An 18516-nucleotide genomic window follows, 5' to 3' on the forward strand; every position below is an offset into this window, starting at 1 on the left:
AAAACCATGCTCATCTCTTTGAATATAAATAGAAGATGGAAGAGAGGGATGGAAGAAGCAGACCCAAAAGATGCAGGAAAAACTAGTAAGAGTTTAGGAGACAGATCTGCTGCTGTTTATCAACAGATCGTAAAGAACTAAGTAATACTAAAAGAAAAGGGAAATAAAAGATCACAAGAAGGCGGAAGCAACTGAACTGAACTGAGAGGTTTAAAGACTTTCTACGTGCAAGGAAGCATTTTAAAGGGAATGCTAATCTACAACCATGATTTTGAGCAGAGCAAACTAGAAGAAACCAGTCTCTGAAAGGGGAAGATGCATTCAAGAGCAAAATTTCAGGACTAAAGCTGGGAGGGGAATGGTCCCTGATGCACCAGGCCAGAGCAGCACCTTTTCTACCACAGTTAGGTGGTGTTAACTCCTGAGCTAAAAGCTCAGGCAGTAGCTCACTTTGAGAGGAACAGCATGTTTTCTAGAAGGCAACTGCACAGCAAAGAACCATCAAGGAGACAGGATCAGTTAATTAGGGTATGCCAGAAATCAGAAAGGAAGAAAACTTGTTTCACCAGAGTTAGTGCCTTTGCAAAGACTTCCTCTTTGAAGAGTAAGAGATTCTCTAAGACCATACACCTTGCAACTTTCCAAAGCAGCAAGCTCTGGGCACTCTCCACAAGCCCAGCTACAAAGGGGCACTAGCCAGCCAGTTAAATATTTTTAAGAACCTCAGCTGGAGATATATACCATCTGCCTCCTCAGATCATTGCTCCTGAGAGTCTGGCCAGCAGCAGCAACCTCAGATGAGCTCCCAGCATTGAAGATTACAGGACTGCTAGCCTGACACAAGTTCAGGAGCTGTACTGAATAAAAGTTTAGCAACAATGTAAAAATACATTGTCTAATATATGTTAATTAATATTACTTAAATATGCCATTCAGCATCTAACATTAAAAATTGCAAAGATAGCAATATGTAAATAATCCTGGAGCTGCTGAGAAGATCAAGCTTCTAAAAGAGAAAGAGAAGGATGCACCAGTTCTTAAATCGCTAGAATATTTATTACATGTGTGTATTACCTTCTCCAGCTCCACAGATTTCAGAGACAGAAGCATTTCTGAAGCTGACAAGTAACCACAAGCTTAATGAAGTGAGCCTTCAAACCATCTGATCCAGAGAAACATGATCAGAAGAACTGAACACAAAATTTGACCAGGGCATTCCTTATAAAACTGACTTCCTCCTTTATTTCTCAGCTCACAGCATGCCACAGAAATACTTAACAGAATGTGTATCAGTCAAAAAACACACTTAGATGTGCATCACAGCACTGTTACCTTTCATTCTTTCAAGTTCTGAGGCAAGTTTTTGTTATGTTGTCAATCTACAAACACATTTTAAAACTGCATCAGTGCTTAGTCTAGAAATTCCACTATGCTGATCTGCAAAACGGCTCTTCTCTGTTTCAAAAACTGCTTAGGAAGTGAATGACTTGGCCTTCCATCACTGATTAGAATCAGAACTTGCTGAATTGAGATCTTATTTCCCAGGATCAACTCTCCCAGGAAGCAGAGCCAACACCTCAGATACTCCCAGCACCTCAGACAGTCCCTCTTTCCTGACCCAAAATCTTGGCCTTCTACCAAACATCTTGTGACTCAAAATGTAGGCAAAAGTGACAGGAAAATTCCAGAAAGATACATCTAGCCTTTAAAGACCCTTCCTCTGCTCTCTCTAACTGGGAGAGGAGTTTATGGCAGACAGAAGAAGAACAGCAGAAGTTCTGCTACCAAATACTGCCTCTAAGAAAGAAGCTCAGAGGAACTGCTCAGAACAATCTCAGATTTCCTCGGATAGAAACTGTCCACAGAACTGCTGTGGAAGAGGCTCCTCCTAAACTTTTCCTAAGGACTTTTCCAACTTGAAGATGGGAAATTAGACTCTAAACATGAACACAGGATTATTTACAGAGAATGACCTGTCAGCTCACCAAAATAAAGACTTGAAAGGTGTGTTTGCATTCCTGTGATGGGTGAGGAACAGAGAACCCAACACGTGCCAGCTGAATGGAGTAGTGAGGACTCCATGGGAGAGACTACATTTCAACCAATGGCCTTATATCCAAATATTTATCCTGGATATCCTCTCTCTGACCTAACAATTCATGATAACCACTGCAAAAATTTGAGCATCAGAGATGTTTACTTGTGGAATGCTTGGATACTGTCTTAGAAGAACATTAACTCCACAAATTTCAGAGCACAATAACAGGGAATAAAATAATGAAGAGAAGTTCTGCCTACGACCAAAACTTACCTAGTTATTAAAACAAAGAGTTCCAATACCTAAAAGCAGCAACTGGACAGCAAGGAAGCCCAGTCAAGAGGAAAAATAAACACACTCATGGCAGTCACTTATTTGTTGTAACATGAAATCAGATGCTCCAGGTCAGAGACAAGAACGTAGGCAGGAATTAAGTGGAACTTTTAACTTTCGGCAAAAATATTTTAATTTCAGTCACTTGTAAGTAAACAGTGAGCATAACCTCCAAGAAATCTGTATTTCAGTCCAGACATGTAATACCATAAACTGGTTGTTGTGCAATTTTGCCAGCTGTGGCACAAGAGATCCAAACCTCTCCAAGAGGCCACAGCCATGTAAATTCCTTCCAGTAATCCTACTGGGATGTTGATGTACTTCAGTGAGAGCTGAAGTACAGCTGCAAATTTTCAGTGTTGGAGTTTGTCCCTTTTTCATGTCAAGACTACCCTGGAAAAGAGACCATTTCTCACCCTCATCAAACATCCACAGTGCAGGTAAGACATTCTCACCATAACATCAACTGAACCTACTTCACACTAGAGAGATCAGGGAAATGCATCCCTCAGCATTTATTTTGATGCTGCATTTATTCTGCATTTACCTTCAAAACATAAACTTACCACTATGACTTCAGGATCTTAGTCAAAACAAATTTCAATGTATCTTCAACACATAAAGAAAAATTAAGGATAATCAGGATAATCAACACTTTACATGTGTATTATTGACAGATGATAACACTAAAGACTCAGTTTGTCACTTTTAAAACAGAAGTCTCATTGTCTGACCCTAAACTTACAGTTTGCTTTTTGAAAATTACTGATGTCCTAAGCAAGTTGCCCTTGCTATTAAAAAAGCTCAGCTACAAACAAATTTCAGGTCAATTTTTTCAGTACAAAAGCAAACTATAAAATGACATTTACTTTTCATTCAATCATCCTAAGTCTGTGTTGAGACTTTCCTTATCACTTCTAAAACACCAACAATTCCTCCTAATTAAATTTTGAATTTAAACACGACCTTAAAAAGAATGCTACAAAAACACACGACTTTTTTCCCCTTGGAATACTTGGTGTAACATTTGGCTGAATGTGCATCCTTGCTATGTGGGGCAGCACATTTATCAAAGGCATAACTGACAACAATATTTAGAAGAATGACCATTAGGAAAAAAATATAAAAGTTCAGAGAGATAAAACCACTGATTAGGTGCTCTTGAAGTATGAAATGAAGATTCACAAAAAATGTCTTCCCTGCTTTGGTATAAAAATGACTGCATGTTGCAACAGAAACTATGTTAAAAAAGGAAAAACCCCAGGCTTTATGTAGCATTAAACATACAAGAATTCCTAACATGACCTGTCTGTGAGACTATTCTCTACTAACTCTAAAAACCTCCACAAACCAGCATACAAGTATAAATTAGTTTGCATTCTAGAAGCCTGTTTCATAAAAAAAAAGAAAAACAGATCATGATTTGAAAATTCCTATGGCCTCAACAAAAAAAGGAGTCTTATTCTAGCAACAATCAAAAGAGTCATCAAAACTACCATGAAAATTATCTCTATTATAACCTACAAATTTCTTATTAGATCTTAATTTACTACTTTGCAGTGTCACAAGTTTAGGCATTTTAATACAGTGATTTACACCAGAAAAACACCTAATTAAGAAGTGAGGAAAAAGAAAATTTAACAATACATACGACCACTCAGAATCCAGCTGTTCTTTGTAGACTCTCAGCACGTGAAGAGCCACAGCCAGGTTCCCAGGATCCAGCAGTTCTCTCACTCGCTCTGAATTCAGGCAGGTGAACAGGAACATGCAGCAATAGGTGACAATTTTCTCATCACTGTATGTCAGGCACGTCCTTCAAGAGAAAATAAGGAGTTAAGGGCAAGTTAAAATGGACCATGGGAAAACAGGCTGGTGGTGCTGAGCTCACTAAGTTGTCCTTTGCTGTCTTTTAGAGGACCATGAGTTTGCCACTGCATAAGAAGGATAAAAGTCACCATCAAGGAAAAACACCCAACTTGAGCTGGTCAAACTTCACAGGAAGTTTATAAAATTAATGCTAAATTGGAACTACTTTTCTTAATGTAAGATCTTCCTACACCTGGTGCTGACAAGTGGGCTCTAAAAACCCACAGAGGATGATTATCAAATTGAATCAAAGTGCCTTTGTTACCAGCTTAATACAAAAAATCTGGCTGAGAACATCAACAGTGTTGTCATGCACAAAATAGTTTATGTAATATTTCCTTACATGTATGTCATCAAATCCCCAGGAAGATATTCTGGTGAGGTTAGGAGGGGGACGGAAGGATTGAAAGAGATGAAGATTAAGAAACTTTCATAGATTACATCTGATCCACCAATACTGACAGATCTGCACAGCAGCAACGTGAGAAAAAATGCTTTGTTCTTGGAAATGAGTAACTGCTTGAAAACATGTCTGAAACAAAGCTTACGTTTGAAGCTTGTAATTCGAAATAGTCTTCTTCCAGTTTCTGTTAAATTAAATCAATTTACTGTTAGTTTAGAAAAGCAGGTTTTTAAAGGTTCTGACTCCTGCGGTTGACTAACAAAAAACATCGACAGGATATGGTCTCAACCAGCCCGTTCTCACCAAAGTTATTTTTCAGAGTTACATGGTGCTAGCAAAGGCACAACTATCATGTAGAAAAGCTTTGAATACAACCACAGAAATGACACTAGGAGAAAAACCCGCATCCATGCTTACAAGAAGAGATCTGGGAAAGCACACTTCCAAATGCTATTCTGAGAATCTCCATTTCCTGCTGCAATGTTTCCAAGAAACTGGAGACTACAACGAAGAGCTGAAAGAAATCCAGAAAATATATTAACAAGAATTCAAAACAAGACTAAGAAATTTCACAAAAATGACATACTTCAATATTCCAGATACACACTGCAGAATCCATCACCAGGAAGCTTTAGGTGCAGTATTTCATTGCTGCTCTACAAAAATACTTCCATTTTCTCTTCTAATGCAAATAACTTTATGAAGTACTTTAGAATTACTCCCAAAACTTCTCTGAGTATTACACACCTGCTACTAGTGATTACAAGAACTAATTGACAGGTCCTTGCTCCTCACATTATATTCTGGTTAGCTGGACAAATCATCATAGACTATTATGATGTGCTCAATACTTTCTATCCCAGAAAAATGAAAGCCAGCTCTCCAAATAGCTCTGCCTCCATTTTTGACACTGAATTTAATATGGCCGATTTCTGCTCTTACTCCAAAGGATTTATTTTAGCCTCCTCTCAAATTTTAAATAGATTTAAAATCCTAGAAAAATGACATTTCACCATGTAAATTAATACCCTAGAGCACCAAAAGGTGTAAATTCATAAAAATCAATAGCATGCACCCAAACACTTCATGAAATTAAACATTTTTTTTTTTGTCCTTATCAACAGCTCTCAATAGCCTGGCCCTTATTAATAAGTTGGCAAAACCCCTTGAAATTAAATGTTCAAACTCAGTTTAACAGACAGTACAAATAACAGCCTAATACATATGGAGGTGGCTAGTATTGCCAGGCTCTGCAAATCTAAAATTAGGTCTCTTAGAAAGGTGCTGAGCTGCTGTGCCAGCTGGCAGCCAGATTTCCTACAAAGGTCTTGAGAACAAGAAAGAAAGTCTAAAAGGTGGTCACTTGGGCTTAGAAAAAAAGTAGCTTTTTTTTTTTGCTACATATATATTTAAGCCAAAAATATCTATGTATTCTCCATAACGCACCTTGAATTATATTCTCCTCTAGTTCTTAAGATCTCTGTTCTCTCCCTCTGAACATCTGCACTGGTTTATTATTTTCTGCTCATCATTGTGCTTCCGCTTCACCCACCCATCTGGTTCCCATCCTGCTGACTAAGGAGGTTTCTGAAGGACAGCAAGCATGGGCACGCAGATATTTTATGGAAATACTTCCCTGCTAGAAATAAATAACTAGGCAGTAAATCCTAGGAACAGGGTATTATTTCCCTTGCTGAATTCCTTGCCTACACAGCAATATAAAGGTCTCCCAAAGAAACATAAGGATGGTTGACTATATTCCAATCTTTCCCTGAAATTTGCTTGACCTTTTTCAGCTATCAATTACAGCTATCAATTATCATTTACAATTACCTTGGTTATTAGAGATTAGTCTGTCCAAAAAGTTCTACAGACCAAGGAAAAAAGTTCAAGATCTTGTAAAGTTACCATTCCTAATGTAACAAAGAGGAAACGCCATCAACACATTTACAGTACAGTAATAAATAGCTAGGAAATCTTCATTAATCACACAGTGGACTCTCAGTATTTGTGAAACCAACCAACGCTGCCCTTGTCCAACAGCGATGTCCTGAACAAGGAAGGAAGATAAAGGAAAAGGTGACAATTCTGTGGATGCAACCATAGGAAAAAAAAAACCAGTTTCATCACTGAGCGCTTCTTCTTAACCAGTAAGAGTTAAGATTTTTCTTTTAATTAGAGGACACAAGTCAATATATGGGCAGGTGGGTATTCCATATGACAAAACCTTCAATTCAAACGCATCAATTCCCAACTATGCAGAGAAAGAGAATGCCTTGATAATGCAACATTTTGCCATACAAGTAACCTCACATGATGAATCTCAGCAATTTGGAAGATTCGATTCTACAAACAGAAGTGAGCACCCACGGTCACACACCACAGATGGAAAAGCCAGATGAAGAGGAACAAACAGCATGAAAAGTCATCACAGCACACCTGGAGTAGCTCATCACAGCATGTTCTCTGAACCACATCACAGCAATATCTGTACGGCTGTGCTTAAAAAACCAAAACATCTCCCCCAGAACTCCACAGGTGGTGGTCTTGGGATATGTAAATGTCTCATGCAGTGCTTCTCTCCAAATAGAACTCCACGTAAAATGTACTAGCCTAGCACCAAGCTACCAAGCAACAGTGAATTTTCAGCCAAGTATTGCAATCTATTCTATGGTATTAATGCTTTAAAAAAGAAACTCCCCAAAAATCCAACTAGAGGCATTAATTCACAGAGAGGTATGTGTGTGCTAAAAAATGAAAACACAACAATAAAAGGGAAGTATTGCATTTCAAACTATGGAAATCTTTTCTTAGCATTCAATTTCCATGTTTTTCTTTTCTGTTTTACCTCTACTGGACTCGACTGGTGCAACATATGATTAAAGTACACTTGGATATCTGTACAATACAAATACTGCTTTTCTCCTCTGTAAAAATTTCTTCATCATAAAATCACAAAACCCTAGAATTACTAAGCTTGGAGAAGACCTGTAAGATCAACCCATCACCATCGTGTTTACCACCAAAGCATGCTCTCAAGTACCACATCCAGACGTTTTGTGAGTACTTCTAGGATGGTAACTCCACTGCCTCCCTGGGCAGCCCATTCCAATGCCTGCCCACCCTTTCCATGAAGAATTTTTCCCTGATATCTAATGTGTACTTCCCTTGGTACAATTTGAGGCAATTTCCTTCCATGGCTTTTCCTTACAGCAAAAGCAAGAACGTGTAGAAGCTGAAGAAGACAGACTTCCATTCTGCCATCCAGTCAATAAGCCACGTGCTCTCCGAAAGGGAGGAGGGGAAAAGGTAAACAAAGAAGGGGGAAAAAAGACAAAACAATTTCACTTATCCCCAAAAATGTATGCATTTTTTACAAAGCTAAAAACAACTGCCTTAAACAATTCTCTAGCTACCAGCACGGCTAAATTTTACTTTAAAAAAAGGTTACTCTGTGTGTGGTCAAGTGGAGTATTTTTAACCTGATGGTCAACCACTGTGAAATTGCATGTACTAAGATGTAAATTCTGATACACAAATCAACCCTGGAGCTGAAGAGATTTCCCCTCACCGAGGTTTCAATAGCTCCTGTAAAAGCTGGTGCTCTTTAGCAAATACACAGATTACATGTTGCCTTTACAGCCAGTCTGCAACAGCTTAAGGAGACTTTTCTAGGTTCTACAAAAATAACCTCTTTATACAACGGGGCAAAGGATACAAGCAGAAACACTGACTCTTTACCTAATGACTTCTGGTACTCAAATGTTTGTCGACATGTAAACTGAACATTGGTGGCAAGGCCAAACACGACAGAGGGTGAGGCAGCTGATACCTGATGGCTGTGTATGAGGATGGTTTGAACACACTCCAGCAGTTCAGTACCCTCAAGATCACAGCTCCGTTTCTTCCTTTCAGCCCTTTGTTATCACTGAACAACAGAGCCAGGCTCTGGTGAATGCTTTTCATTTAATGATTATATTGACATTCTCTCATTAACAATTACATTATATGGTCTAAAGGGCCAGTGGCTCATCTGGTCCCACCTCCCTGCTCCAGCAGGGCCATCCCAGAGCACAGGATTGTGTCCAGGGGTGTCTGGAATATCCCCAGTGGGGAGACTCCGCACCCTCTCTGGTCTCTGTTCAGTCCTTGGTCACTGCCCAGGGAAGAAGTTCTGCCTCCTGTCCAGGTGGAACCTCCTGGGCTCAGCTCCTGCCCGTTCCTCTGGTGCCATTGCTGGGCCCCCCAGAGCAGAGCCTGGGCCCTGCTCTGAGCCCTCCCTGCTCACAGGGACACCCAGGGATGAGGGCCCCTCTCAGCTGGGGCTCCTCTCCAGGCTGGACAGCCCCAGCTCCCTCAGCCTTTCCTTCCCAGGGAGATGCTCCAGTCCACACAAATACATCATTTCACACATTTGCAGAATCAGATTGTGTCTTAGATGAAAATTAAAATCCCGGAAGTTCTGAGGACAAAGACTTTAAGCATTAGGATTTTAAAATTCAATACCTTGTTTCCTTCTGTTCCATGTGATTGGAACAGGAGCCCACAAACACGCTCAGCAGTCATTTCAAAAAACCTTAACAGCAACTGTAGAGGCTTAAAACAGTCCTAAGAGATTTCCATTCCCTTTTTTTGGGACAGACAACAGTGATAGCTGTGAGTAAAAACCTCTACCTTTATTGGAGTTATAAAACAAATAGAGATATAAAAAACAGATTCAAGCAAAGCACACACAAAACTGTACAACATTGCTTGTCAGACTGCAAACATAAGGCTTACAAACTTGCATCTCTCTTAATGCTATAACCAGTAATATGCAGGAAGAACAGAGCTGCACTGGGGCAGACACAAAGCCTAGTAAGTCCTGGGACCACATCCCAGCTCCCGAGAGCCTGCACACTTCTAGAGCTGCCTGTGGGCTTTGCAAATCTAAACAGTGGGCTGTGAGCTGTCACACAGAGCAGCTCTGGCTGTTTGTAAACAGTGGCAGAATGCTTTGTGATAGACTGCCTGTCCCGGAAAAATAAAACCCCCAACTCAGCATAAGGTGTAGACCTCTATTACTACAAAATGTGAGTTTTCACCACTATCATCCGGTCATTGACTTGTTTCCTTGTGGCTGCAAGTTAAAGCAACTTCCAGTCATAAAGAGTTATTTGCCTCTTTACCACCATGAATCATACCACAAATACTGATGAAAATGTATTTTCCTTGGAAAACAGTCTGTCTAGACTACCGAAACTGAATGTACAATACGTATATGGGCTGTGTCATTTAATGTTATTAAAATGGTACTTAGTATTTTATTGCTGTAAATAAAATTATTTTCCAGCCACCTTTTATATTTCCACCTTGGTCTTACTGCACTTGCTGCAGTGCAGACTAGTAACCCAGTTTTAGCATCTGTGGAATACCAAGAATGCTGCGTTTAGAAAGTTTCTGCTCCCCCTCCATCTCCGAAACAAAGTCGCACTCATTTTTTTTTTTCTTTCCCTTCAGAAATGCCAATTCTAATTTTAACAGAACACTATGTGCATTGATTGGACAACCCTTGTGTTCTTGGAAGATAAATGTCTAGGCAAAATATCAACACTTTGTTCTGACTTAAAAGGAGGATTTGACTTAAAGGGAAGTAAAATTCTTGCTGCGCTATTAAAAATGCGGAGTTACAAATAAATTAGAAGGGAGCTGGAAGAAACCATCAGACCACACATCAAATTAGCCTCTGATGCAAATTAAGTTCCAATGAGGTCTCATAATGGGAGATTTAAAAAAATCTTACTCGTGCATTTACTAAGAGTCAGTGTGACAGAACTCTCGAGATCAGGTTCAAACCTCCTGATTCATGCAGCACTAACAAGGCTTATTAAATGCAGTACTAGAAGCATTTTCTTTATCTCCTGTTATTTTAATTGCATCATTTTATTTTTAGAAAGTAAACATAAATGTGCTCTTTTCTCTAACAAATTATCGATTAAAATCTAAAGGCATATGAAATGGGACTCCTGTTACATCCGCACAAGTGGCAAAAACACATGCCTGAGATTACTCTCCTATGTGAAGTAAAACACTTTTAAATGCTTACAGACCGGGGAACTGCCTTTATTAGCTTCCTGCACACATTAGGATGTAAAATCTTGTTCCTGAATCAGCCCAAAAGCTGAGCCTAAATCTAATGCAATGTCTCTTTAAAGGTCCTACAGCAGCGAAATCAGCAAGTTTGAAGTACTGGGGAGTCTCAAACTGGGCTTAAACCATGCTAGGAAACCAAGAAAAATAAGAAGGACTGGCCACCCACTATGCACTATTAGTGGTGTCTGACTCTGAGACACACTCCTCCTACACAATACCTTGTACAGGTCTAAAAAAAAAAAAAATTAAAAAAAATTAAAAAAATAAAAAAAAAAAGAGAAAGAAAAGAAAAAATTATTACATGCAAAGTACTAACCAAGGTTATGAATAATTTTCTCCAATTACTTTTGATAGCATACTGTGTATGTTGTTTCATTTAACCCAAAATTTCCACTGAAGTGCTTATATTTGCCCTCAAATAGCTGAATGATCTTTTTCTGTAAGTCTGTGGAAAGAATATCAGACCTCCCCTCACTTACTTGTACCATTTATATTCTGTATCTGGCTAATAAATGGACCACAGTCCTGGAAGACAGAATTACAAGCAAACATACACTTAGTATTTTTACTTGCATATCCACATGAATGTACAGCAACAGTTTAGCATCAACCTCTTTTGGGCATTATCATTTAGTTTAATACCTGTAAAGGCAGCTTACCTCTTCTCATTGCCATGTCCTGGTCCTTTTGTACCACACGTGATATATGCCCAGAGGATGGAAGAAGAAAGGGAAAGAACTCAATGTGTCTCACAAACTTACTTGACTTCTTTACACATCATGTGACTTGGCAATATTCCCTAAAATTCTCAACAAAAAGCAAGAGATACATTTCTCTCCAAGCCCAAAGCTGCTAGCAAAAAAAGCTGCTGCAGAATGAGAAATAAAAGTCTTGCAGCTTTGTGTCTGGAAAGCCATGGTTAGAAAACTCCCTCTTTTCCACTGGAACAAGACTCCTGTAACTGGAGAGTATGGAAGTTGTGCCATGGCAATGACAATCAAACGGTTGAGAGAACAACATGTGTAACTCCTACATTATTATAACCACTTGGATTTTTATCCCAACAGGCAACAGATGCCTCCCATTGTTCCCTCTGCCCAAATCTCCCTCTACCTTCTCTCTATCCCCCTTCCATCTTCATTCTCCCTGGAGGAAAACCTATAGACCCCTTGAGGCCTCTGTGGAAGACTCTTTAGAAGGGATATTTCCTCTCAGCACACGTGAAAAAGGCTAGGCTTCTTCTCCCTGCATTAAATTTATGATGCTCTGTCTTTAGGAAGCTCTCTGCAATTAAAAAGTTTGTTTGCCCCATTCTTCCCACCTCTATCTTGAGATCCTAACGTCCCTGCTGCAAAAAACACAGCGACCATCTCAAATCTAGGGATGTTTCTGCAAGGTTTGATTCACACATATTTGTGTAGAACAGAAACCTGCCTCATTATGAATCTTGCTGACATTATTTGCTGGGGTAGGGTAGGGGACACTAAAGAGCAAGGAAGGAAGGAAAGGACTTACAGAACACTGTATTTAGAGATCCACAGAAATACAGGCATTACCGTTCATTTCAAGCCTCAACCAAAGTAACCAGAAACCATTCTAATTAAATAGACATCAGCAAACTCCTATTTCCTTTGTGCTCCAAGTGGATATCAGTCCACATTATAAAACCACTGTGCATGTGGCATAAATCAGCAACATCTTGGCAGGCTATACTAGAAAGCCTCCAAATTGCAGGAGCAGGAAAAAAACAAACCAGCTCTACACACTGTCTAAAAGCTGTACCAGCAACGAGACCAGGGCAGTCCTCTGACCTACTAATTGCTCTGACTCAGGAATATTTCCTCAGGTTACTCTCTCTCCTAGAAGGAGCAAAATTATTTACACTGACACTGAGACAGTCACTGCCTCTGCCTCCCAGTACAGCAATCAAAACATCTTTCCATGAGCACCACGAGGACAGTTTAGACCATCAGTACAAGCATCAACCTGGTGGAAAGCACCAGATTCTTAATCACTATTTCAAAGCCTGCTTCCAATGCCATCCATGCCATCAATACCTGACAGGCAAACCTCGTTAGGCAGGATCTGGTCTGTAGTTCAAATCGTGCCTCCACAAGTTGCTGCAATAAAACACTTCTATACTCACAGATACACAGTCAATAAAATAATTCCGTTCAGCACAACTTAAACAGAAGGAGACTATTTACAAGGGCCTGGACTGACAGAACAGGAGGGAATAGCTTCCCACTGCCAGAAGGCAGGGTTAGATGGGATACTGGAGAGAAATTCTTCCCTGTGAGGGTGGCCAGGCCCTGGCACAGGCTGCCCAGAAAAGCTGTGGCTGCCCCATCCCTGGAAGTGTCCAAGGCCAGGCTGGATGGGACGCAGTGGAACCATGGCAGGGGGTGTGGACAATTCCATCTTTAATGCCCCTTCCAAGCCAGGTCATTCTGTGATTCTAAGTCAGCCTCTACTGCAGAAGCAGCAAGACTCAAGGACAGAGCCCACAGTGGGGAAAAAAAACCTCACTACCATGAATCACTACATTCCAACAGTGGGACACTTAGACCAGAGTTAGGAAAAGGTTTTAAAATGAGAGAAGAGTCTTCCATGGGACTAGTAAGGGATGAACACAGTAAAATGGAGCTTACTGTATTTGGACACAAGAGCCTACAACTACAGTTGCCTGTAATAGTGAAGATCCAAGCCCTGCTGGAAGTTGGAATCTCCACTCCCTCTTCCTTTTTTTTGCCATTAAGATAGGAAAGTGCTGCATTTAAGTAGAGTCCCTGGTCCTACAGTGGATCCTACAACACCCTTCTTCAGTGGATCTCAACTCTCTAAAACCCTTCTCCACCCCAGATGTTAAAAAATGAAAAAATAAATTAAGGCATGCGTCAAGTTCCCATATTAATACCAGAAGTCACAGCCAACATTGCACAGACATGTCAGGTGGAAAACACTGGTAACACTGGCATCTACTCAAAATCCCAGTTCCTGCTGTATCACACGAATGGACACAAATACCCCAGAAATAAAGGGAGCTGCGCCCATACACACTGTGCAAGGTGCAAAGTGTGGGAACTCCCAGTGAATGGGACAAGGCAAGGCCAGTACTACATGCCCAAGAGCTAAAGAGAATTCTGTATTTGCTAACTCAGGACAACTCATCAGTTTGGGTGCTCTTGGTCCAAGTTTGGCCCTTTTTCTTTTGCAGATACCTAGAAATGGTGTAAAGGTTGGTTCCCTATTTTGGAGTTTCTGCAAGAAGGCCAAAGCTCAAAGCCTTGGAACAATGACCTCAACCAAGACCCACCCAAATCAGAGTCTTTCCACAGCCTTCAATGAATTTTGGACCGAACTAAGAGAATGTTCTTGCACACAGGAGGGTGCATCAGGTTGACATGATTCGGGAACATGAAGTTGCACAGCCCAAATCCTTGCTGTAGGTGTTCTGAAGACTGTTCATTAAAAATCTGTGGCAATATTCACCAAAACACAACACAGACACAGCAGTGGGAGAGTTAGAACTGCAGTATAGGGCAGGACTGGAACATCTGTGCATCTGGTAACTTCCCACTGCCCAGCAGTAAGTTCTGCCTGTACCTTTAACCAGCTAAGGGACGACTGCCTATTGCTAGAAAACCTCACAACTGCTTCTTACCATAAATGTTTCTGGAAGATATTCACACCCACTTTTAAGAGGAACTCAGACTCATTTAAAAAAAAGAGCTAAACACAAAGGAAGAACAACCATAAAAAACCCTAAAAAACCTAAATGGTACAAAAGAACAAACCAATTACTTAAAACTTTCCTATTTGGTAAAGTAGTAAAATGCTCTGAGCTCTAGTAATTAGGGGATAGCAAAACTCAAAAAAATGGGATTTTCTTAAGCTATGGAAACATGAAACCAAAATCCCAATACAAGTGCAACTAGCAGTTTACTCCTACCAGATAGCATATCAACCGATTGTTAGGGCACACACTCTGCAAATGCTAGAGACCATGAAAATCCCAATATTATTTTTACAGATTGGAAAAACACAAAGGCCAAAAACAACACCAATAACTCAAATAAAAAACTCATGCTTATGTTTACATAAAAGTTTGATGAGTATAATATATTCGTCACACTCCCACAATTATTCCCCGAAAATACTATAAATATTATTTTGACAATGTAATTATAGTTTTTACTTTAACAGTGGCAGCAAAGTGTTGGCACCAGTCCCATACAAAAATCCTAACAGACAAAGCAAAGATCACACATTGAAACTGGCAACTCTTAAGGTCAGGGCTGTGCTTTATTCCTAAGTCTAAAAAAAGTCTGTTTAAGTTAACAGCTGATGTATTCATGCTGTAATACATACGTAGTTTTAATTATGCTAGCTGTAAGCAAAACAAAGCCCCAAATACAAAATTAATGGGAGTGCAGATTTTTAAATTCTCTTTTCTTCCATGCAACTAAGGCATGTTCTTTCATGCTGCTTTTTTAGGGAATTAATCCTTTGGACTGTGGCTCCACTCAGGAACTGCTTTCTACCTCTTCCTCAAATGAAAAGCTAATGTGAACCTAAATTGGGAAACGTCACCTATCAACAGTTCATGATTACTCTATGACAGGTAAAATGATTCAAGCTTTATAACCACTCACTCATTCCATGTAAATCAGCAAGTAACATGACTTGTACAAAAAAATCTGCAGCGAGCACAATAATTTACTGTATTTGGTCACAAACACCCCCAAGATCTCCAAAAAAACAGTACGCCTTCTCCTTCATAGATAAATATTTGGGGCACTGATGTGGGAAGAGAGTAAAGATTAACTATCCCTCCTTAATCCAGCTGGTTTAAATTTCATAGCCATTTCTATGAGTCTCCAGGACACAATTTAGAAATTACATCTTCTCCAAATCCCTATAAACAAGCCTTTGTGAGGACACTTGTCCAGACAGTTACAGACCTCTGTTTATGGACAATGAAACTTGGCAATGGTTTCCCAAATACATTGGGTGAGCTCTGCCATGATGTCTGTCTAGCAAAAAGTTACTAGCTGTGTTCCATCACACTTTCCAAGCATGTTTTAAAATATTTTTTATATAGAAAACATTAGCAGTAATTTGGAAATGAAACTATTCAGTGCAGGATTCAAGAACTACAAAAAGAAGCAGAAGCAAAATGCAGCTTTTTTAAAGAATAAAACAGATGAATGAAAAATACTGAACAAGAGAAAAATGGAAGAACAAAAAATGAGTGACTCCTTGGGTCAATATTGGCATTCATTAAAGAACATTTAGGTTCCAAAACTGACCACTCTGTTTCTCTTTCCTGCTGATTTAAAACATTTTGCTGAATGACCAGGCATTTAAAATAATTTCAAGAACAGGTGAAAACTAGTTAGACTGCAATGCCAATACATAAGTCTCTAATGCTCAGATTTTCAAACTAATTTAGCCTTAAATGCCCATATTTTTCTGCTCACTGGTTCTGCAAATGTACTGCCCCAATGCATTGCCAAAAGTCCAAGTATTTACTTCTAGCTCATTTTTCTACTGCCAAAATAGTCTTTTTAAGGGCACCAAAGCCTTCCACGGAAAGAAAATAAATGAAGAGATAAATAAATATTGACAAGAAACAGTAAACAGTTAAGGACACGTGGGTGCCCATTTAAAAATGAATACAGGAAAACCAACTCAGTGTGCTTTGGCAGGTTTGAAAGCATTTCCTTCCCCTGCTCTTCTGCACCTTCAAAATTAGACAGTCTTGATTTTCCACTGTAATTTTAAACTGCCAGTCCCTGAGTGCAGAAATGGAAAAGGTCAGAGCAAAGAAACATCTCCTGGTTTTTTTCACTGAGTGAGGACGGAGCTGAAAGTTTTGTTTCCCCTACACCCTCTTGAAAAAGTAGAAATCACTTCACTGGTATTTACCCATTTTTGTCTTCAGGAACACTTTTGCAAACATAACAATTTCACCCTGTTTTACTCATGCTCTTTTTCAGAAAAACAAAAACATTTGATTAAATATCTCCTCTTCTATAAACCTTTGAATTAACAACTTTTTAGAACTGAGAAGGTACTCAATGTAGCTGTTGGAAATTTATTTCCTCTTGCTATTTATTTTCAGGCATCTCTCCTAACGAAATGTCAGCATGATTTTCTAGTACTTCATGAGCACCTACAGCTTATATTCAGCGGCTTTTGAAACCCAGCATGTTTTCACCTTCAAAAAGCCTACAAAGAAATCAAGTATCCTTCTTTGCTCAGCTGTGTGATGTTCTTCTGTAGACCTCAGGGCAACTTTTGTCTTCTTACTTTATCAAAGATGAAATGTTTCCATCCCATTTGGCTTTTGCAAGAAAGTCTCTGGAAGCTATAGATAGCCCTAGGTCCCTTACATCTCTTTTTTGAAGCACGTGCACGCCCAGATGCTTTTTTAAATTTATTTTTAGTGTCTATGAAGGAGTGATATTTTTATTTATACAGAGTTCCGAATTCAGAGGTTACTCATTAATATCTCTTCTGCAGAGTGCTTCTCTTCCACAATGATGGATTAAAAAATACTTTTTCTTCCCAGACCATAAGCAACACATAAACCACCAATGGATCAGGAGCAACTGGGTTTTCATTAACTGAAAGAAAAATATGTATGAGAATTGATCAGGTCCAGAACAGCTGGAGTAATTCAACAACACTGACTGAGGCTGAACCCACTACTAATGCTCCTGGTGGCAAAAAGGTGGCAAAAAGGAGAAAAAGGTGGCAGAAAAGGAGAGAGAAAAAAGGAGGATAAAGAAAAAAAGGAGGAGAGAGGAAAAAAAGAGGACAGAGGAAAAAAGGGAGAGAAAAAAAGAGAAAAAACAAGAGACAAAAATGAAGATAAAAAATAGACAAAAAGGGAGAGAGGGAAGAGAGAGGGACTAAGAAAAAAAGGAAGGGAAGAAAAAAAGCTCAAAGAAAGGAAAATTTTTATAGCCCCCTTGTAAGAACATGGCATTTGTAGTACTTGAAAAATGTTTAAAATAAGATATCACATATTTTCCCACACATCCTCCCTCATGAAAGGAAGCATGAACAGGTGTTAGACATATGATATTCATGTTGCTGAACATCCTACCAGAAAATGCTCAAGTTACTATAATAAGTGCAGTATTAAAAATTTTACATAGAGTCATCTTTCATCACTGCTTTTGAAGGAATGCTGTAAGTTCTGTTCTGAAGAGAGCATCTGTAGCTGTTTAACTACACCTGAACACTTTGCCGAAAATTGGAAGCAAGGTCAAATGCCTGTTCATGGATTCAAGCTACAATCCACTACAATTTAACCAAAGTTTATGGACTTTGTAGAACTATGAGCAGACAACACCCCAAACCGTGCTCTAACAGACAGCACACACGTTTTGGCTGTAACATCAACACAGGCCTCTAACATTCTGTACCAAAACAATTCTGTATCAGCAATAGTGTGGCAGCAGGATCAGGGCAGTGACTGTTCCTCTGCTGGCACACTGCTGAGGCACCTCCAATCCTGTGTCCAGTTCTGGGCCTTTACAGAAAAAAAAAAAAAGACCCTGAAGGGCTGGGAGCATGTCCAGGGAAGGGAATGGAGGTGAGGAAGGGTCTGGAGCACAAGGCTGATGAGGAGCAGCTCAGGGAGCAGGAGGGGCTCAGGCTGGAGAAAAGGAGGCTCAGGGGGGAACATCTCACTCTCCACAACTCCCTTACAGGAGGGGACAGCCAG

The 18516-nt window shown here is 39.7% G+C and overlaps 1 protein-coding gene across 2 annotated transcripts in view; it reads right to left on the bottom strand.

The window, feature by feature from the left end:
• ATXN10 (ataxin 10) overlaps positions 1-18516 on the bottom strand; it is an 86849-nt gene that overhangs the window by 57827 nt on the left and 10506 nt on the right. For both annotated transcript variants that reach the window (XM_040063335.1, XM_040063334.1), the window contains exons 4-5: positions 5061-5157; positions 4023-4187 (exon numbers count right to left, since the gene is read on the bottom strand). In XM_040063335.1, the coding sequence (XP_039919269.1) occupies positions 4023-4187; positions 5061-5157 (262 nt within the window). The remainder of the gene's footprint in view (positions 1-4022; positions 4188-5060; positions 5158-18516) is intronic.

This window comes from Hirundo rustica, chromosome 4, assembly GCF_015227805.2.
Source record: "Hirundo rustica isolate bHirRus1 chromosome 4, bHirRus1.pri.v3, whole genome shotgun sequence".
Taxonomy (NCBI): domain Eukaryota; kingdom Metazoa; phylum Chordata; class Aves; order Passeriformes; family Hirundinidae; genus Hirundo; species Hirundo rustica.